Here is a 22,205-nt window from a genome sequence, read left to right on the forward strand (position 1 = left end):
GGGCCCTCATACTCTGCTTCTGACTGGCTAGTAGTCCTTACCTAGGTACTGTCAGGGCCCTCATACTCTGCTTCTGACTGGCTAGTAGTCCTTACCTAGGTACTGTCATGGCACGCGATTTTGTAAAAGAAATCTGTTGCCTGAAACTTAGCATATAGCATCTTGAGATTGCTTTTACAAAAAGTTACTAAATTAATTATTATTTTTTAAGAGAAAAAAAGTGAAGGGTGTACACAGCCGCTTTACTGCGCCGGCCTCACTGGAAGTCCAACCATCTCTTTTGAGCTTGTCTTTTTGTGCTAGATGAAATGTCTTAAACAACATTTAAAGTCCAGTTGCCCTTGATTTGAATCTTCATTGGATAGTTTATCCTGGATGACTGAGAACCTTTATATACATCACTATTTTTTTAAACATTGATGATCACGACATATATCACCCGTGTTTGTCAGTGGCATTAGTGATCCTCAGCAGTTTTATTTCAGAGCACAGCAGAAAGCTCTGAGAATCAAGACCTGGTTACTAAAGAGAGTAAAGAGCAGGGGGCCAGTTACCGTTTTTTATTTTTTATTTATTTAAGAAAAATGTTTTTGTTATCTCATGATTATCGCACACTCTGTGCCTTGTCTTATTCTGATGTTATGTGTTGAGAACCACAATGGAAATAAGTCCTGGACTTTATTGTGTTTTTATCCTCGATTGTATTGGATGTCTTTTTATGGGTAAGGCACTGAGTAGTAGTTAAACTAGTATCGTTACTGCCCAACACTGCTGGCGATACATAAGTTGGATTTAGCAAAAACAACAACCTAAAACAAAAGGTCAGTGGTCAACTGGTGCCCCTCAATGATAATGCCTATCAGGGACAATGGTTCCAAATGACTTTACAGCCCTCAACTCTGGCTAGCAGTTCAAGAAATACACAGAAACACTCTTACTGGAGTAGAGTTAGTCCAATGCAACTCCATAATGGGGATGTCGGCAGATAATTGAGAAAGGTAATGCATCAGTCAAACAATGTTCCACAGACATGCTCTAAATGTTGTTTCTAGTTTAAGATGGATTGCTACATCATGGCACCTCACTAACTCACTCTCTGTTTTTCTGTCTGTTGATAGAAACGGAAAGGAAGAGGAGTCAAACGTCACCGCTGTCAGCACTGTGACAAATCCTTCACAACTTCAACCTCATTAAAGATTCATCTGAGAGTTCACACTGGAGAGAAACCTTACAGCTGTGATCAATGTGGGGCAGCTTTCACACGCCAGGATACCCTAAAAATACATCAACGCATTCATACTGGAGACAAACCTTACAGCTGTGATCAATGTGGGGCAGCTTTCAGACGCCAGGATACCCTGACAATACATCAACGCATTCATACTGGAGACAAACCTTACAGCTGTGATCAATGTGGGGCAGCTTACACACAACAGCGTAACTTAGAAGCACATAAACTCAATCATACTGGAGACAAACCTTACAGCTGTGATCAATGTGGGGCAGCTTTCACACGCCAGGATACCCTAAAAATACATCAACACATTCATACTGGAGACAAACCTTACAGCTGTGATCAATGTGGGGCAGCTTTCACACAACAGAGAACCCTAAAAACACATCAATGCATTCATACTGGAGACAAACCTTACAGCTGTGATCAATGTGGGGCAGCTTTCACACGTCAGGATACCCTAAAAATTCATCAACGCATTCACACTGGAGAGAAACCGTACAGCTGTGAACAATGCGGGGAAACTTTTTCTTGTGGTGGTAGCCTTAAATCTCACCAGCGCATTCACACTGGAGAAAAGCCTTACTGGTGTGGACAATGTGGAAAAACTTTTTCTCGTAGTGAGAACCTTAAAAGACACCAACATGTTCACACTGGAGAGAAGCCGTACTGGTGTGGACAATGTGGGAAAATGTTCTCTCAGAGAAGTAACCTTAAATCTCACAGGCGCATTCACACTGGAGAGAAGCCATACTGGTGTGAACAATGTGGGAAAACGTTTTCTGATAGTAGATGCCTTAAAAAACACCAGCTCATTCACACTGCCTCGTAGTGAACATAGCCAAGCTGTTTCCTGCTGCCTCCTCCTCATGCCCTGATAGCTGTGTTGTTATATTCTGATCTTCTCTCCACATTGAAGGCTGACCAGCAGTAACTTTATCTTCTGAACAGCATGTACTGTATGTTTTCCTGGCTACGACTACATATTACGTTATGCGACTTTGTTTTTTTCATTTTCCATCTGTCTGTGTCTGTGTGTGTGTGTGTGTGTGTGTGTGTGTGTGTGTGTGTGTGTCTGTCTGGAGGGCAGAGAGTGTTTTTGAGAGGGCACACATGAGTAAACTGCATGAGAGGGGTTATTATTAGGACCCGAGCGCCAACAGCGGCGAAGGCCCTATTGAAACTGAAGGAATTATTTTCCCGGCAAATGAATTGCCTTTTTGAGGGGCTTAACATATTCAAAAACTTCTTTGGTTTCGGGAATAGGCACACAAAAATAGCTCGCTAGCGCCCCCTACAAGTTAAAAAAATGTAGCCCCTTCAGTGCATTTAACGTAGACTCACGAAAGTTGGTAGACATATGTAACATGTCAAGATGTACAAAAAACGTCATTGGAGCCATACCCTAAACCCAACAGGAAGTCCGCCATTTTGATTTCAAAGTTTGAAATTGGTGCGATTTTGGCCATTTCCACGTCATACTTTAATGCCCCCTATGCTTAAGCCACGCCCCCTTTCTTAACTGGCGAACCATTTAAGCTAGAGTCTCTTGTGAGGTATGAATGAACTCAGCAGAGAGTTCCATTTTAATTGGAAAAGGTTTCCCCCGACCCCTATGCTTTGGCCACGCCCCCTTTCACAGCTAATGAACTGTATGACGTAGAGTCTTGTGTGAGGTATTGATGAACTCAGCGGGAAGTTCCCTTTTCATTGGTGACGATTTGCAATGTCTGAGTGCCGCGCAAATGCACGGTTACCCCCGACGCACGCAGAGGCGCGAGGGCTCGTCCATCGCTGCTTGCAGCTTTAATTGCATGTTAATATGGATAATAGCAAACATGAAAATACATTTATTGAGCACGGAATAGGTTTCTGTTTGCTCAAACGAAATTATTCTTTGCGAGTGTTCATTTCCTTTCTGTTCATAATGTAATGTGCTTGCAAAATCTGGTTCTCTGTTCTCAAAACATACAGTTACTGGCTCAGGAATGAAACACATATATAACGGTCCCATTAAAACAGCTGGTTGGATTCAGGGGGAAGTTTAAGAGCTGAAGAAGGCTGTGGTATTTGGTCACATTTTGGGGACGTTGTTTGTTGAATAGGTCAATTCTAAATAAATCTGCTGAGTATCACTGCCAAACACAGATGTGTATCGTTACATGGATGTATAATAAATAACTCCGATGTAGTAAACTTGTATTGCCATGTTGATGAAGTAGCTAAGGTTAATAGCTTGCTCTATTTATTTAGGTTTTTTTAGCTTTAGTGTAAAGGCCTTTAAACACCGGGGACGGTTCTTTTTCATGTGATTAATTCGCACGTCAATATATTTTGTCAAACTGTTGTTTTTGTTACAAATTCCTTCACACAGAACGTGAATATTATGCGGCGATAAAGCAACATAATTCATTTTCGATGTTACGTTTCTGAACTTTCGCCACACGAATAAAGATATCAACCAATCACGTTGTGTTGTTTACTGAGGAAAACTTTATTACTCCTTTCAATCTTGACAAAGGCAGAGTTTACCAGAGACTCTCTTTCCGTTCTTACCTTTCACAATAAAAGCCCTAGACATATGCTACACTGTTTTCTAGAGGGCATTACATTCACTGAAACTCAATAAATACATTACAGTAGCCAGTGTTAGCTTTCCCTGCTTCAGGGGGCGACAGGGCTGGAGTCTCCGGCACTGCAGGAGTCTACGTTGGCAGCTCAGGACTGTCTCCTGTTGGAGGTCGGTGGGCCAGCTACACTTTAGAGAGAGAGAGAGAGAGAGAGAGGGAGGAGGAGCCAGCAGGTGGCAGCACAGCACCTTCTCTTTCTTTACACATGTTCAGTTCAGCAGGGAACAGCTCAGAGCTCTTTAACTTCTGGAGTTTTAATTCAACCGTCACTGTGTTAGAGTAACATTTAGACTACAAAATAAAGATCATCACCATGTCAACAGACACATGACATCACACACCAGAGAGTCCAAACCAACAGTTGATTCATTTCAGAACCACTCTGCAGCAGAAAACACAACAGAGACCAAACTCAGACAGTTCAACTCAAATGACAACAAACATTATTATTAATATTATTAAAGCGTAACTTTTGCCAAAATGCAACCTAGGGTCTTTTTGTGAATGTACCCGAGTCAAATTTTTATTTAAAGGCATATTTAGGACAGAATCGTTATGTTGCATTCAGAAATCGATTGTTTTTGGCTGATAAAATGGCTGCGGCCGGAAACAACAAGAGCTACGGTGAGTTGTTCAAACTTAAGAAAGCCTTCATCCTCTCTGATGTTTGAAACTGCAGCTAAAACTCACTGAGAGAGACTCACTCACCTGTTACCTGCGGCCGCATTCTGATTGGCTCAGAGTCCAGGAAGGCTCTCTTTGTACGTCTTGAACCATCTGGTGAAACGAGACATTCATCACCTTTGTTGTCATTTGAGTTGAACTGTCTGAGTTTGGTCTCTGTTGTGTTTTCTGCTGCAGAGTGTGTAAAGAAAGAGAAGGTGCTGTGCTGCCACCTGCTGGCTGTCTGACTCAACTGATATGATGCTGTCATCCAAACAGAGGTTTACAATCAGCATCTTATTGAAAAAGATAAGAATATGTATATAAAGGGTCTGATTTGAATGTGTACATTAGTGCAGGAATGTGCAGTTATTGTCCAGGAGTATAACAACTATTTAACAGTTTAAATCCAAACATCTGTGTAGTAGTGAAGATAGTAAGGATGGGGGGGGGCCTGGCTGTGTCCCGTGGCTTCAGATGGAGGTAGAACTAACAGACTTGTTGCTGCCCTTCAGCTCTCAGTTGGCTTTGACTTCATGTATTAACTTCTAGCTGTGTTCTCATCAACGTCACCATCTGCTAGAAGAATTGGGATGTATCCATGGAAGTGGGGGGGGGGGGGCGTCTGATGCCTTGTATGTTATGAAAAGTTGCCGGTGAAAAACACATCTGAAGAATGTAAATGTGACCTCAATGTGAGTAGTTTGTCTCTTTGTAGCTGCATGAGGCTCATTATGCTTTAACCTCTTTTCTTGGTTTTGGTCTGTTTCCCTTCCCCAAAGGGAAAAGCTTCTAACAGAAGAACTGGAGGCCAGAATGCTGTATGAGACTTCATTAGAAACCTAAATTCTTCTAGTTTCTGGAAATGGGCTGGATTAGCATGATATAACCTCTCCACAACCTCTCCACAACCTCTCCATAACCTCTCCTAAACCTCTCCATAACCTCTCCACAACCTCTCCTAAACCTCTCCAAGTGACCACATTTTGCTAAATGCTTTTACTCACTTCTATGCTATTAGAATAAAACATACTAAAGACTTCAAATGACTTCCAAAACCTTTTAACATTCATTCAAACACTGTTGAACATATTTTTCTCTCAAATCACATGTATGTGGCTGCTGGCTCTGGGAGGCGGGACTTAGCTCTGTTACGCATTCATTTGGACTGGCTCCCATTGGATGTTCCTATCACGCTATGTACCGTTGGAAAGGGAATGTGATTGGCTACAACTGCCATGATTGACGTGTTGATAGCCAATGAGAGCGTGTTCTAAGATGGCTGCTCAGAGAGATGACGCAGCGCATTGACGCTCCACAGTGGGAGCGCTTGCTGGATGTCGGGGGCTGTCCCGGGGTGAACACTAAACAGAAAAAGGTGGGGATAGTTTCTTTGTGTAGGCAGCAACCTGAAGAAAACAAACATACCCGGAAACACGGTGCAGGGCGAGAAGACGGAACGAGGTCGGCTAATGAAGTTAGCAGACAGTTAGCATGGACTCTACAGGACAATATTCATAACCTGGATGAATTCTTTCCATCTGTGGACACTTCCGGACTACAGGAATATTAATAAGCCAGGAGAGGACGGGGATTGGAGGTTTAGGACAGCCTACATACTTCTTCATCATCCTACCAACACGGTAGTGTGTGTGTGTGTGTGTGTGTGTGTGTGTGTGTGTGTGTGTGTGTGTGTGTGTGTGTGTGTGCGTGCGTGCGTGCGTGTGTGCGCGTGTGTGTGTGTGTGCGCGTGCGTACGTGTGTGTGTGTGTGTGTGTGTGTGTGTGTTTTCTGAAGGGGATGTTCTGTGTGCTGCGCTGTGATTGGTGGCTGAGTGGCTTCAATGACTTTATGTGTAGTGTTGCAGCCCCTCAAATGGACTCTGACCTTTACTTTGCCAACTCCCATCTGTTTGTGTTACCTACCATGTTATCTGAACAGATCCCTTATAACCCAGCTCTCCATGTGTCCATCAGCTGTGGACTCTCAGGGCTCTACACCATCGCTACTTAAAGATACCACAGTGACAGTCACATAGTGACAGTAATCAGAATTAACCAGGAACCATGTTTCACTTAGCCTACTTCTCAAACATACAAGAATCATTAGTGTTGTAGCTTTTGTGTTGTATCTTTTGTGTTTGTGTTGTATCTTTTGTGTTGTATCTTTTGTGTTGTATCTTTTGTGTTTGTGTTGCATCTTTTGTGTTTGTGTTGAACCGTCTCAGCCACCGTAGCACTGTGAGGGGAAACGGCCCAAGTTGTGTTTGTTAACTACAAAGTAGTATCATGTGTTTCTGCAGTGACAAGATGATATATGGCAGAGTTAGTCTCAAAGAAAACTACAAGTGCACCGCCGATATGGAAATATTTGAGATTTGAAGCTGAGTGTGTGTTAAACCAACGAGGTTACAGTAGGAGGCTCGCTGCAGGTTAAAAAAGTCCTGGCTTAGAGGCACATTACCGCCACCATGTGGACTGGAGTCCTCACTCTCTCATTATGGACATTTTTCACCAGTCTCACTTGGCTGAGACAAGTGGGACACCTAGTGGTGAAATTCAGTGTACCGGTTTGGTCCATTCTTTGGCTTAAAGGTGTCCTGCACACAAAACCGTTTTTACTTTCATTTTTTTAAAAATATGTTAGGTCCATATGTGTTTGCGTTATGTCGTGAATGGGAAAATGAACTCCTACCTCCTCTGTCAGCTGATACTGGTAGCCAGGCTCTCATTGGCTAGCTGTTAGCCAATGAGAGGTAGGCCTAATCTTACTGTAAGCTGACTCTCTACAATAGAAAATGCATTTTAAAGCTATGAATTGAATAATTTGCCTGCTGAGAAACGAGTTTCAGACGTTGACATTTGTTGGGGGAACTAACCTGCACACGCATTACAGATGGATCTGAAAGTTCTCATCCCTTAAACCAGATATTTAAGTCTGTAAACTGTGTGAAATAGGGTTGTGCCGATGGACGATATCAGCAAGTGCGTCGGTCTTAAACTAGCAAAGACTCTTGCGTCGGGCTTTGCGCTGTGCTGCACAGGGAGCAAGATAGGGTCCCTGAAGTGGAAGCTACTTTTTCCCCTTACGTGCAACCTATTAGTGAAAAAGACCATCACTTTGAGCATGTGCTGTTCAGTATGGCTATGGCAGAGGGGATGAAGGATTTCTTGTAGATGTTTAGGCCAGATAAAGAGCTGTTTCCCTCAACATCCCGACGAACAAAACGTGAAAGATGACATACAGTAGAAGAGTAAAACTTCACGGTAAAACACGCAAACGCTGAGCCATGTCAGGAGTCGCTCACACAGAGTAGCGCCCCCACACAAACACATGTATGTGTGTGTGCTCAAACATGGCTTCTGGAAAGAAAATAAAGGATCAAATATGAATTACTAAACAGACATTAATTAAGAAGTTCCCCAGACTTTTAGAGTTACAACTAACAACCACTAGATGGCAGCAGCTTATAAGAAATGAACTGACACCTAGTACATCTTTGAACATGGAGTGTTAATAATAATAAATGTAATATGTCAGGCTCACAATTTTTACAATTGAAGTGCTATAAAAGTTGGAAAAATTACAAATTCAATGTGCATTGTATTCAAAAAATCTTTATTAATATGCAAATAGACATCCAGCAAGTGATGTATGCCCTCAAATCTGTAGATGTGCATGGATTTGTCCTGACTCCTTTCAAGATCTTGGGAACAACTAGACCAGACCTTCTGTCTAGTGAAACCTATAGTAACATATTCTTTATAAATCTTTACAATTATTACCTGAAAGAACCAACCAGGCCTGCCTTGTTGCAACATCAAAACGTTTTTCTAATCTTTCCATTTTCAGAGTGTAGCTCACGAGGAACATCTGGTGATTTTCTGGTAAATGAACTGTCGTTGATTGAGGCTACTGTGCATGTAGCTTGTAGCTCCAGTTAATGACTTTTGTGTTGTTGTTTCAGTTTTGATGCAGGAGATACTTCTCACTCTGAGTCCTATGGATTGGTCACCTCATCAGCCCTGGCATTTTCTCCATTCAAACAGAACATTTTAATATAGTAAAACATGGTAAACTATAAGTCACTCCCACCTCCCATTAGTTCTTCTAAGCCTTGTATCATTATCTCTGCATGTTTCCCTCTTGGGTCTACCAAAGGAGCCCTCAGCAGACGTCAAGCTGGCGACCGTAGCAGGAAAGAAGGGCACGAAGGCCGAGGAGGAGGAGCAGCCTGCAGCACCTCCTCCAGCAGTGAAGGAAGAAGAGGAGGAGGAGCAGCCTGAAGCACCTCCTGCAGCAGTAGCAGTGAAGGAGGAAGAGGAGGAGGAGTATGTGGTGGAGAAGGTTTTGGACCGCAGAGTGGTGAAGGGAAGAGTAGAGTTTCTGCTGAAATGGAAGGGGTTCTCAGAGTAAGTATGAGTCTATAATATTAATACTTGGTGTTCTTGTTTCTGAGAGATATACTGTGTGTGTGTGTGTATATATATATATATATTATATTTTTTTTTTAATCTTGTTCATTTACAAATTGCAACTAATCTACAGCATAAATGTCTGCATTGTATCATGCCCTCAAAGTTGAAGGTTTGGTATTTTGACACTAAGTTGCAGACCTGCCATTAACCTTACTAAATGGCAATAAAAAAAGGAATAATATGAATTAACAATCAGAGTGAGAATGTATTGCCTAAAAACAAAGCCTGAGGAGATTTTCTTCTGTCTACACTCACCTTTCCAGTGAGGATAACACATGGGAGCCACAAGACAACCTGGACTGCCCCGACCTCATCACCGAGTACATGCAGAAACACAAGGAGAAGGAGGAGAAAAAGAAGGAGGGCAAGAGGAAAGTTGTCAGTGAGGCCTCGGGAGACTCAGAGGAGCGAGGGAGCAAGAGGAAGAAGGAGAAGGAGGAGGAGGATGAGGAGGTAAGTGAAGGAAAGAGGTTACTCCAGACTGAAGAGTCCCAGAAATCTATCTATCTATCTATTGTTGATGAACAGCGCGAGGCCCCCACCTTTCCGCTTGCCACTTAGCTTGGGGTCCCGGTCCACTCTGACGATACTGGAGCTGGGTAACTCCACGTTAGCATCTGTGATATTCCGACTAAGCCAGGTCTCAGTGGAACACATGAGGCTGCACTCCCTGTACAACCTAACGTTCTTCACTAGGCCACCTAGCTCATCCGTCTTGATGGCCAGTGAGTTTACATTCCCCATCACACACGAAGGAATAGACGGCTTAAACCTCCACCTCTTCCTCAGTAGCCTAGCCTTCACGCTAGCTCTGGCTCTGCATCCGCGTTAGTAACGCCTCAATTCCTCTGGGATGGGGTGCACAATGCCGGCGTGTCCCATTGTCCTCAGTCTGAACAGTTGTTTCCTTGAATAAACAAGGTTTTTACTGCTGTGATCCAGTTTAATCGTAGCCATATCTATAGGATAGAAGATATATACGCAAGGCCTGTAAATGATTTAAAAAAGCTAGAAGAGAAAAAAGACAACAACAGACACGTAACAGACGAGCTACAGAGAAGGCTGATAAAGCTTGAAATGTGTTTTAAATGAAGTCAGTGATGAAGGATAATATATATGTAATCTTATATACGTGTTTCTACAGTGGGTACGGAAAGTATTCAGACCCCTTTACATTTTTCACTCTTTGTTTCATTGCAGCCATTTGCTAAAATCAAAAAAGTTCATTTTATTTCTCATTAATGTACACTCAGCACCCCATCTTGACAGAAAAAAACAAATGTAGAAATTTTTGCAAATTTATTAAAAAAGAAAAACTGAAATATCACATGGTCATAAGTATTCAGACCCTTTGCCGTGACACTCATATTTAACTCACATGCTGTCCATTTCTTCTGATCCTCCTTGAGATGGTTCTACTCCTTCATTGGAGTCCTGCTGTGTTTAATTAAACTGATTGGACTTGATTAGGAAAGGCACACACCTGTCTATATAAGACCGTACAGCTCACAGTGCATGTCAGAGCAAATGAGAATCATGAGGTCGAAGGAACTGCCCAAGGAGCTCAGAGACAGAACTGTGGCAAGGCACAGATCTGGCCAAGGTTACAAAGACTTTCTGCAGCACTCGAGGTTCCTAAGAGCACAGTGGCCTCCGTAATCCTTAAATGGAAGAAGTTTGGGACCACCAGAACTCTTCCTAGACCTGGCCGTCCAGCCAAACTGAGCAATCGTGGGAGAAGAGCCTTGGTGAGAGAGGTAAAGAAGAACCCAAAGATCACTGTGGCTGAGCTCCAGAGATGCAGTAGGGAGATGGGAGAAAGTTCCACAAAGTCAACTATCACTGCAGCTCTCCACCAGTCGGGGCTTTATGGCAGAGTGGCCCGACGGAAGCCTCTCCTCAGTGCAAGACATATGAAAGCCTGCATAGAGTGTGCCAAAAAACACATGAAGGACTCCCAGACTATGAGAAATAAGATTCTCTGGTCTGATGAGACCAAGATTGAACTTTTTGGCGTTAATTCTAAGCGGTATGTGTGGAGAAAACCAGGCACTGCTCATCACCTGCCCAATACAATCCCAACAGTGAAACGTGGTGGTGGCAGCATCATGCTATGGGGGTGTTGTTCAGCTGCAGGGACAGGACGACTGGTTGCAATTGAAGGAAAGATGAATGCGGCCAAGTACAGAGATATCCTGGAAGAAAACCTCATCCAGAGTGCTCAGGACCTCAGACTGGGCCGAAGGTTCACCTTCCAACAAGACAATGACCCTAAGCACACAGCTAAAATAACAAAGGAGTGGCTTCAGAACAACTCTGTGACCATTCTTGACTGGCCCAGCCAGAGCCCTGACATAAACCCAATTGAGCATCTCTGGAGAGACCTGAAAATGGCTGTCCACCAACGTTCACCATCCAACCTGACGGAACTGGAGAGGATCTGCAAGGAAGAATGGCAGAGGATCCCCAAATCCAGGTGTGAAAAACTTGTTGCATCATTCCCAAGAAGACTCATGGCTGTACTAGCTCAAAAGGGTGCTTCTACTCAATACTGAGCAAAGGGTCTGAATACTTATGACCATGTGATATTTCAGTTTTTCTTTTTTAATAAATTTGCAAAGATTTCTAGATTTCTTCTGGTTCTAACAACGGCAGACTGGTCAGAGACCAATACATCTTTTTAGATGATTTATTAGGGCCCGAGCGCTGACAGCGGCGAAGGCCCTATTGAAACTGAAGGAATTATTATTATTATTACACCAAATGAATTGGCTTTTTGAGGGCTTAACATATTCAAAAACTCACCAAAATTGGCGTTCCCATGAAGTCTGGTGAAGATTTACGTATTTTAAGGGTTTCGGGAATAGGCGCACAGAAATGGCTCGCTAATTGGTGATGGTTTGACCCGCCCCCCTATGCTTTAGCCACGCCCCATTTCACAGCTAATGAACTGTATGACGTAGAGTCTTGTGAGGTATCGTTGAACTCAGCAGAGAGTTCCCTTTTCATTGGTGACGATTTGCAGTGTTTGAGTGTCGCGCAAATGCACGGTCGCAAGGAGCGGCGTCCACCAGAAACCCTGACGCACGCCGAGGTGCGAGGACCCATCCATCGCTGCTTGCAGCTTTAATTTCTTTTTGTATTCTTTGACAATAAAGGATCATGTACAGTATATTACTTTTCCATGTGCATTCTATTTGGTATTCTTAGCACACAGTGTGTGTTCTGTCCAGTAAACTGTGACTATAATTTGAGAGTTTTGTACAATTATAAAACCTATCCTAATTGTACAATCCTCCTTAGTTCTCTTCCTTAGTCTTGGAGTCTGGACCAGTAACTATTTAGTGTAGGCTACTCTACATTCATGAAACAACAGGGAGAGGACACCTAAATGGTTTTTGTATATATTATTTAGGGCTGTCAAAATAACGCGTTCATTTTGATTAATTAATCTGAGAAAAAAATAATTAAATAATTAATTAATTTAAAAGATTAATCCATTCCATATTGGCATTTGACCCAGAGCCGTTCTAGCCACCATTGGACTGTAAAATGAAGGAGGGAGACGAGAATGTGCTGCCTGGATCATTGACTGGAACATTTACTTGTAAAAATCTTCTTCTTGCCAACTCTGGCTACCGAAATCTGGTGCCACTGATATGTCTGCTCTTCTCTCTGATGCTCTGAAGATGATACAGGCAACACAAACACCGCTGCATGTGACGCTAGTTAACACTATACTTGACAGCAGCTAACTTTAGCCTACTGCTAGCTAGTAGCTGGATTAAACACGGTTAAAATGCTGACAGCTAACGCTAAACGGTGTAAAGTGTGACTGTGTTTTACTGTAGAGGATTCAACACCGGGATGTAACAATCTGCAGCTGCCATTGTTGGAAAAACACAGACGGTGCATTCAATGAAACTGGTTGAAATTTACAGCCTCGTGGTGCATTCGAAGTTATTGTTAAATGTCCTTTTCCCATCTGGTTGTTGTTTTTGTCGTTCAACAGCTATTTACTAGTGAAAAAAGTTATTGTTATTGTTATACATTATTATTAAATCATTTAATGTTGACCATATGGCCTTAGCAATAAACAAGCCTTCTTTAATGTCACCAACTGTTGTTTAGCACCTTTTTTTTTCTTTTCTTTTTTTACTTTCTTAAAAAGTATCGGTTCAGGCACCGTTAATTATGTATGTGATTAATTTTGATTAATTAATCACAGAGTATGGAATTAATTAGATTACATCTTTTAATCGATTGACAGCCCTAATATTATTAAATTATATAATTATATCTTGAATACATTGTTACACTCATGTTTACAGTGTGCATTGAGTTCATCACTTAATTATCTTTATAGTTTCTAGATTTCATAGTCTTTCTTTTCTATGTCCATATATACGAGGAAGCAAAGCATATCATATGTAGAGAAGGAAACTCAGCCTCTGTAAAAACAAAACTGAAGTGGCAGATAATAGCAGACCGACTGAATGCTAGTCTAAAAATATACATTTATGAACTACTGCTCTTAACTGAAACCATTGGAGTCAATTGTCATTTGCACAAACAAACAGCTGTACACTTTGCGAGCAGTGGGAGTTAATGTTACTTAGGAAATGTATATTTTAGCCCATACGAGACAGTGGGAGAGACCGAGTGAGAGAGAGGTATGTAGGCTACGCATCATATTCTAGCGTTGTAGATAAGTGGTTGTAATTGATCTTCATGGTCAATTTCCTGAGCAACATTATCTTCTGCTCATTTTTAAAGTGCTCATATTATGCTCAATTTCAGGTTCATATTTGTATTTACAGTAGAGTTTGTAACAGAATAGGTTTACATGGTTTAATTTTCAAAAAACACCATATTTTTGTCGTACTGCACATTGCTGCAGCTCCTCTTTTCACCCTGTGTGTTGAGCTCTCTATTTTAGCTACAGAGTGAGGCATCTCACTTCTGTTCCATCTTTGTAGCTAGTCAGTTGCAGAGTTTGAGGGCGTGCCATGCTAGCAGCTAGGCGAGCATTATAACATGTGTTACAAAGTGACATGTTTGTCTCTGAAGTAAAGGCTGGACTACAATAGAGCTGTTTGGAGCAGTTTGTGAACAGTGTTTTCTGTTGGAGATGGTAAGTCCCTTTGGGGGGGACTTTGGGCTTTTTCACTTTGTAAACCTATAACGTGCACATACAGCATAATATGAGCACTTTAAGGCAAAGAGTTGGCAACAAATGTTAATTTGTGCAAATGATTAGTAGCCTAACTCCTTGAATGGTATGATTATGATGGTTTCAGAGCAGTGGTCAGTAAATGTATATTTTTAGGCTGCTTACGCATTCAGGCGGTCCACGATCGTCTGTCACGCTTTCTCTCGCTGTTTCATTACAGCGCTACAGTTGTTTTATTACAACTTGCCTGAGAAATGTAGAATATTTCGGAACTTATAAAAGGTATGAAAAGTACATTTGCTTCCATAATAACATGTCTGCTACCGGCACACATTTTCCTTCATTTTGTCATACATTTCTGTATGAAGAGTTAAAATTGTGAGTGAGAGCAAGTCCAGGGTTTAAATAAGGTTGTTCACTAACTCGCTCTCTCTCTCTGTTTGTCTGTTGCTATAGAAACGGAGAGGAGGAGAGGGACCCAAACGTCACCACTGTCAACACTGTGACAAATCCTTCAGAACATCTGGATATTTAAAGGTTCATCAGAGAGTTCACACTGGAGAAAAGCCATACAGCTGTGATCAATGTGGGGCAGCTTTTGCAGTACAGGGTAACCTAAAAAGACATCAACGCATTCACACTGGAGAGAAGCCGTACAGCTGTGATCAATGTGGGGCAGCTTTCACACAACAGGGTGACCTAAAAATACATCAATGCATTCACACTGGAGAAAAGCCGTACAGCTGTGATCAATGTGGGGCAGCTTTTGCAGTACAGGGTAACCTAAAAAGACATAAACTGATTCACACTGGAGAGAGGCCGTACAGCTGTGATCAATGTGGGGCAGCTTTCACAAAACAGAGTGACCTAAAAAGGCATCAACGCATTCACACTGGAGTGAGGCCGTACTGGTGTGAACAATGTGGGAAAACCTTTTCTCAGAGTAGTAGCCTTGAAAGGCACCGACGTGTTCACACTGGAGAGAAGCCATACTGGTGTGAACAATGTGCGGAAACTTTTTCTTATAGTAATAGCCTTAAAAACCACCAGCGCATTCACACTGCCTCGTGAACATGTTTTCAGAGCCAAGCTGTTCCCTCCTGCATGTACGTTATTGTGGCTACGACTAAATATTACGCTCCTTTCCTTTGAAGGGTTAGTCCTGTTAGAAGTGGGTCAAATGCTGTTTCTCATTAGCATTTTTCAGGGGCTTCGTATGCTCAAACTCATGATGTATTGCATATTTTCCTCATATTGTGCAGCCCTAGCTGTTACAATGTTATCGTATTTGTGTTAAATGAATATGTAAAGGAAACTAGAGAAACTGGCTTGAATGTCAAAGAAGGATGGATGGATAGATGGATAGATAGATAGATAGATAGATAGTAGGGTTGAACGATTTTTGAAAATAATCTAATTTGATTCAATATGCGATTATTTTTTAAGCTCTTTGTCTTCTGTATTATTCAACAAAGACGAGCAATAAATCATTGTATAGTATGAACAACACAAGATTAGATAGATTAAACAAACTGGAGGCCAGGCCTGGATGTGATGATGACATTAGGTGATGTCATGAATTTATATGAATGACATCTTTTGTTTAACTCCTTCAGTCCCAGTAGTATACTGAGCACTGACCGCCTGGTGGAAACATTCATATGAAAGTCAGAAACTAATCACACAAACTAAAGGGCAGATTGCAGAAATATAAAAACAAATATGTGGCCCTTCATTTTATTAAAATGGCTGTAAAAGTTTTAAACTACAACTCAGAGTTGTTTGAATGACAGAAATCAGCTCAAGGTACGGCGTAGCGTTGGCGTGCTAAGTTGATGCTTTCTCTGCGGGTGCAGACTGATTTTCTCTTGCGAGTCACGTGACCAAATCGCAACCTTAATCGTTCAGCCCTAATAGATAAACTCACGTAAATTGTCACATGTCAGACCTCAAACCTGTGCAGCCTTGTTCAAACAAGTAACTCTAACAGTGTTTCCTACAGGTGGTGGTGGGTGGAGCAGGATGTGAAGGCACGGTGCGTGATGGCTGGGTTCAGTAATAAACTAGTCAAACCAAGGTGAAAACAATGACTACATACCATCAGATCATTTAGAAATAAATATTTACATATTAAACAAATTAGACTAAACGATGATACAGATAGAAATGAAAATATTGCGACACTATGCAGCATGAGACACAATTTCAGGGTAGTTGTTAGGGTGGCACGATATGAGGAACATATGTTGAATATTGCGAAAATGATATTAGTTGTGATAAAAACATGTTAAAATGTGTTCTGCCTTTCTGCTGCTTAGTATTCTGTTAAAATACAACAACTTGCTCGTTGAATTTAAAACAAATGAAAGGAAAGTGTAGCCACGGTGTACTTTGTCATTTACATTTTATTACCAAACGGTTCAGCAGATAAAATACCCATTCATGAGCAGACCATATTTGGAAGAAAAGGTCTTGTTTCAAATAGAGCCATATTCACAGGGTAGTTAAGGGCCCAAAAAATAGCATTGGGGCCATTTTCAGCCCAACCAATGTTACATACCCTATTAGGAGACCTTCAGGAACAGTGGGAAATACCCCATATCATCATTCTATCAGCCCTTTAAGGAACTGTTAGCAACCATTAGCTCTAATTAGCGGTTAGCTCCAGTGAGCTCCGGTTAACTCCGTTATAAAGATATGGAGGGAGGAGACTGCTGCGGACAGGGGTGACAACCAGACTCTGATAAATGATGTTCAGGGAGCTTTCACAGCGGTGTGGCTGCAGGTGTCCACCCAACTGGAAGTTGGCCATTTTTAATTGTATGCTCTCCAGTTATTGTTGTTTTGTAGTTTACCATCATATTATCTTCCTTTGTGGACTTTTCATTTAATAATCTTTGTGTGACATTTCATATTGACTGTTTGTATTTCCTGTGACTGAATGTGGTTTTAAATCTGTTGAGGTGTGTTCAGACTGAAAGTAAAGACTCTGATGATGATGTCTTCCAGCCAACACTAAAGAATGATGGAGCAGCAGGGAACAGACCAAGTCAAATAGAAAACAGCTGATTTATTCATCTGACTTGTAAATTAATGTCAATGATTTCATTTTCAACTTCTTGAAATTTGAAACAAATGAATGCTTACTCATGCAAAGAAGCTTGTGCTCGGTCCTGGACGTAGCAGCAGCCCTGCAGGGATTTCTGGACCTCTTCAGTTCTCTGAACAGAATAAATGAAATAAAACGAGGCCTCATGCTGATTATTTGGGACTTGAGTTGGTGGATTTCTCCTTCCTGCCGTTTCTGTGTTTAAACTCCTTGATAAGAAAACGTTTCCATCCACTAAAAGTGCTAAAAGTCAGATTATTATTCTAAGAGTCTGACAACATTACCTACAGAGATAGAGCTTTTAGTTAAAGAGGAAGATCCTTTTAGTTTAACATGAAACAGCCCCGAAATCACCATCACCAAACCCACCAGACTCCATGTTAATAATCAGTACTTTTAGTGTGTATAGAGCCAGCATATCTCCACCAGACTCCATGTAAATAATCAGGACTTTTAGCGTGTATAGAGCCAGCATATCTCCACATGTAAATGGGTGAATTAAGGGTTTATTTCAACCAAACCAGAGTGGTGATTGTTGGAACAGTGGAAAGATGAACCAAGACGGCTTTTGATAGTTTTATTTAGTTTCTGTCCACTTTGTAATAAGTGTGTTTAATAATCATAACATTTCTGTTTTAATTAAATGGTGTCTGGTGGAAAAGTAAATAAAAATGCTTAAAATGAATCTATATTTTGTCATTTCTCCTTATACGTCCACATTATTTTAATTATAGAAAGGCTGTACACAATATTTAATACTCAAGTAAAGTACAAGTACCTTGAGTTAATTAGAGAACTTGAGTAAATGTACTTAGTTACTCAGTTGACTAACATGAACTCTGGAAAAAAGGAATTGAATGTGTGGAATGATTTGGACAAGGCTTTGAAATAAGTGTGTTTAATAATCATAACTGTGGAAAACTCCCTGCTGGACTGATGAGCCTAGGTCACTCCTTGGACTCATGCATTTGTGCACATGCCCAACTTTGCCATTTCCTTTTGTAGTTTGCTGCTGACGTGAGTACAGCTGCTCCTAAAGGTGTCACTTGTATAAGCTTCTGTTGTGTTGTACAGGTTATATTTACATATTCTGTATTTCCTTATTTTACAGAAAACCACACACACTTTATTCACTGCTGGATCTGGATGTTAATAAATCTGTTGAACTAAAAGTGAAGGTTGCAGCGACTCTCTTACCGGAGTACATAGCCAGCTCGGGTAGCGCCAGAGAATAACGTACAAGGACTTCACAATAACATTTCTGTTTTAGTTCAAGCTAGTCTGGTGGAAAAAATTAATAAAAATGCTCAAAATGAATCTATATTTTTTTAATTTCTTCTTATACTTCCACATTATTTTAGTTATTAAAATGCTGTACATTATTTAATACTCAAGTAAAGTACAAGTACCTCGAGTTGTACATTATTTAATACTCAAGTGAAGTACAAGAACCTCGAGTTAAGTCCAGTACTTGAGTAAATGTACTCAGTTCCAGTCCACCACTAACTGATTCATTAACTGAATGTGTATCTGTTGTTTCCCCTCCTGACCTCCGGGCGGCAGCGTTCTTTCATTTTAAACTTTTATTCTGAAAAACCCTGACTGGGAGGAAACAGGAAGTGTGGTGTCTTCACTGTGATGTGTGTCCGGCGGCGGGATAGCTGTGTTGTTTGTTATTAGTGAGTTTTAAGAAGACAGAGCTCCAGGTAAACCCGCACACACTCAGGTAAACACTTTAAGAACTGCTCTTTTACACGGCAGTCACAGAGAATAGAAGACAGAGCTGCGCATGCGTTAGCTTCCCATTCGGCTGCTTAATGCTAACGGAGCTGAGCAGAAGCTAGCTAGCTCTTTCATATGGCTCTTTGTGGTTTAGCTTATTTAAAGCTAATGTACTTGCTCTTACTACTTGTTGTCTGGAGTTTTCACCTCCAGGGTTGAAAGTACTTCATTGGAAGTCTCTTTGGATAAAAGCGTCAGCTAAATGACATGTAATGTAATGTAATGTAGCAGGCTAGCTAGTAGCTGATATTCATGTTTTGTTGCATCGACCCTAACCCGCCTGAACCGGGACCCCCGTTTGTTTTGGAGGGAAACGTTCCTTCGTTAGTTGTTCTCTCTCTCTCTAACAAAGAGAAAAAGATAGAAAGTATTAGTATGTGTCTGTCTGTCAGCTGCTCCCATTGTTGACCTTCTTCTAAAATATTAGAAAGCCAAGCCGTTCTAAATGTAGTGTAGCTTCATTATTTCTGAGAGCAGAAGTGTGGCCGAGTTTCCCTCTCATCAAAACAAACAGAACGGAGCTGAACACAGATGATTATTACCGAGCTGTGGAGAGTCTCAGTAGCTTGGAACTTGTTAACCGGATCTATCTGGTTATTGATCAGCTCCCAGCGGAAAATTCCCTCCATACGGTTGGTTTGGAAAAGGCATCGGTCTATGTTCACGGTCATACACGGTCTATGTTCACGGTCATACACGGTCTATGTTCACGGTCATACACGGTCTATGTTCGCGGTCATACACGGTCATACACAGTCTATGTTCACGTATGTTCACGGTCTATGTTCACGGTCATACACGGTCTATGTTCACGGTCATACACGGTCTATGTTCACGTATGTTCACGGTCATACACGGTCTATGTTCACGGTCATACACGGTTGGTCTGAATGAAATACACCCAGAATTTGAACCATGACCTTACTTCCTGCTTACTACTGGAACATAAAATAAGTCAATCAATAAAACTCAGACGGTGGACTGAATATTTCCACTGTATTTAAAGCCATGTAAAAGGGTTTGTTCATAGACTGGATGTTAGCATTGGTACAGTCTATGTCCTCAGTCTTACCCTACAAATAGACACACACACACACACACACACACACACTTTCCTTCGTAGCCTAAATGGCAGAGTATACATACATATGAAAATACAAAGATATTGAACAACATTACTTATTTGTGTCAATCACATAGTGACAGTAATCAGAATTAACCAGGAACCATGTTTCACTTAGTCTACTTCTCAAACATACAAGAATCATTAGTGTTGTATCTTTTGTGTTTGTGTTGTATCTTTTGTGTTTGTGTTGTATCTGTTGTGTTGTATCTTTGTGTTTGTGTTGTATCTTTTGTGTTTGTGTTGAACCGTCTCAGCCACCGTAGCACTGTGAGGGGAAACGGCCCAAGTTGTGTTTGTTAACCAGCGTTATGGTAGTGTTTGTTTTTACCTTTAGATTCATTCCCAGTTTAATATAATGCTGTTTTCTCCAAACTACTCTGAGTTCATGTTGTAGCTAGGAAGGAAATGGAACCGTTTCTCAGCCGCTGCTTTGAGTGTTCAGACTGTTGTTGTAGTTGTGTGTGGATGTGAGGAGAACGAGAGGAGACAGCAGCTCCTGAATATCTCTGCTGCTTGGATTTGTACTGAACAGAATCCAGACTGAGTCCAGCAGCCCCAGTGGAGCTCTGCTGGATTTCAGGACCAGAGAGGAATGGAGGAGGACAACCAGAACCCGGAGCAGCGGAGCAACGAGGTCCCCAGAAGACAAGCAGCAGACTGGGACTCTGATAGCAGCCATGTTCAGGTCAGTGTTCTCCTATCATATCACGTTACTGGCTTCACCGAGGTTTCTGCCGCTGTCGCACCAAATGCTTGCTCGTGTGAAATGGTTGTCTCTTTGTAAAGTCTATAGTGTGGTGGAGACCTACTAGATGTGTCCTGAGAGAACTCCTGTTGGGATTTGACTCTATAAAGTAAATGTCACTGAGCGGAGAGTTGATTCTGAGAGCAGTGGCGACATAGAGAGAGAGAAACAAACAATGGAGCGTTTTCCCTCCAAAACTAACTAACGTAGTGAACACAGGAACCGGGGCGAAGTTGAAATAATGACACAGTTCAGAGCGCAAAGAACTGAATGTCTGTCCAACGCGCCGGTCGCTAGTAGTAGTAGTAGTAGTAGTAGTAGTAGGTAGTTAGGGACCGTCGTCAAATGGCAACTCCACTCATTTTAATCTTTATTAACTCTTTTGTTTTACAACATAAATCTCAAACCACTTCAGTTATAGAGAGGGAGAGCCATTCAACATTTCACACTTGTGAATTAGTAAAAATAAATAAAGATGTAGGCTATAGTTACCAATAACGATAGTAGTTTCTACCATTTTCTGATTAATGACCATATTGACATCCAACCACCTGTAATATGTCTCAGACATCCCCTCGCAACGTTCACAGCTGTTAGTTTGTGAAAGAAATCCTTTGGAAATACCTTATCAATATCAGTGATCTGTTGGCTATTTAATACACATTTAAAGATTATTATTTCAACACGTTTCTCATTAATGAATATATTGACATCCAACCACCTGTAATATGTTCCAAACATCGTCTCAAAACTTTCACAGCTGTTAGTCGGTGGTTAAGTCTTTAGCAAATCCCTTAACATCCTCATCAGTGACCTATTGCATTAAAGGTTATCAATTTAATAGGTTTCTCGTGTGTGAGTAGTGACTCTAGAGTCCTAGTGAGAGAAACAAAGAGTCTCCTCTGTTCTTTCTGACCACGGTGGGAAATCTGGAGCAGGAGAAGTCAACCCTCTCCTGGATTTCTTTCAGTTCCCCGTCTTCCCCTAACCTAACAACTGCGATCCTCCATAAGCTGTGTCACGACGCTGGTTAACAACTAGTTCAATCAGCACGACCAATCACAAACATCTACCAGAGCTGCATATTTTATATAGGAAGAGCTAATTATAATTCTACATAAATATGAAGAACGCCTGTGGCCCTAATGTTTACATACATTTGTTAAGTGTTGTTTTTAACTGTGAAATGACCGAAAGGTTACTAAACACTTTGTTAAAGCAAGAATGTATGGTATATTTTTGTAATATTTGTCATGTCTGTCATG

General features: G+C 41.3%; 4 protein-coding genes across 7 annotated transcripts in view; all 4 read left to right on the forward strand.

Moving 5' to 3' along the window:
* Positions 1–969: 969 nt before the first annotated feature.
* LOC144513514 (uncharacterized) lies at positions 970–3,700 on the forward strand. Its single transcript, XM_078244612.1, has 2 exons — positions 970–981; positions 1,119–3,700. The coding sequence occupies exons 1-2, from the start codon at positions 970–972 to the stop codon at positions 2,064–2,066; spliced, it is 960 nt and encodes a 319-aa protein (XP_078100738.1). The 3' UTR covers positions 2,067–3,700.
* A 1,857-nt stretch (positions 3,701–5,557) lies between these two features.
* On the forward strand, positions 5,558–9,710 carry LOC144513515 (uncharacterized). The gene is made up of 4 exons (XM_078244613.1): positions 5,558–6,170; positions 8,689–8,939; positions 9,269–9,458; positions 9,702–9,710. Exons 1-4 carry the CDS (start codon positions 6,054–6,056, stop codon positions 9,708–9,710), a joined length of 567 nt encoding a protein of 188 aa, XP_078100739.1. The 5' UTR covers positions 5,558–6,053.
* A 3,917-nt stretch (positions 9,711–13,627) lies between these two features.
* On the forward strand, positions 13,628–17,449 carry LOC144513513 (uncharacterized). Its single transcript, XM_078244611.1, has 2 exons — positions 13,628–13,678; positions 14,635–17,449. The coding sequence occupies exons 1-2, from the start codon at positions 13,628–13,630 to the stop codon at positions 15,247–15,249; spliced, it is 666 nt and encodes a 221-aa protein (XP_078100737.1). The 3' UTR covers positions 15,250–17,449.
* Positions 17,450–18,857: 1,408 nt separating this feature from the next.
* The window catches only part of LOC144513518 (uncharacterized), a 42,921-nt gene continuing 39,573 nt past the window's right edge, over positions 18,858–22,205 (forward strand). For 3 of the 4 annotated variants that reach the window (XR_013501140.1, XM_078244615.1, XM_078244617.1), the window contains exons 1-2: positions 18,858–18,993; positions 20,728–20,880. Coding sequence is in view for 3 of the 4 variants with exons in the window: in XM_078244615.1 (XP_078100741.1) it covers positions 20,788–20,880 (93 nt within the window). In the remaining variant the exon portion in view is untranslated. Of the gene's footprint in view, positions 19,014–20,727; positions 20,881–22,205 lie in introns of all 4 variants that reach the window. The other variant, XM_078244616.1, reaches the window with a different exon arrangement.

The sequence above is a fragment of the Sander vitreus genome, unplaced genomic scaffold (genome assembly GCF_031162955.1).
Source record: "Sander vitreus isolate 19-12246 unplaced genomic scaffold, sanVit1 ctg268_2, whole genome shotgun sequence".
NCBI lineage: Eukaryota > Metazoa > Chordata > Actinopteri > Perciformes > Percidae > Sander > Sander vitreus.

Bases quoted from the DNA above. Each gene is read 5' to 3' on its own strand.
- LOC144513515 (XM_078244613.1), top strand. From the start codon at position 6,054: ATGAATTCTTTCCATCTGTGGACACTTCCGGACTACAGGAATATTAAT. The intron at 6,171-8,688 runs GTAGTGTGTGTG...GGTCTACCAAAG, and splicing joins TTCATCATCCTACCAACACG to GAGCCCTCAGCAGACGTCAA. The intron at 8,940-9,268 runs GTAAGTATGAGT...TCACCTTTCCAG, and splicing joins AAATGGAAGGGGTTCTCAGA to TGAGGATAACACATGGGAGC.
- LOC144513513 (XM_078244611.1), top strand. From the start codon at position 13,628: ATGTATATTTTAGCCCATACGAGACAGTGGGAGAGACCGAGTGAGAGA. The intron at 13,679-14,634 runs GTATGTAGGCTA...CTGTTGCTATAG, and splicing joins AGAGACCGAGTGAGAGAGAG to AAACGGAGAGGAGGAGAGGG.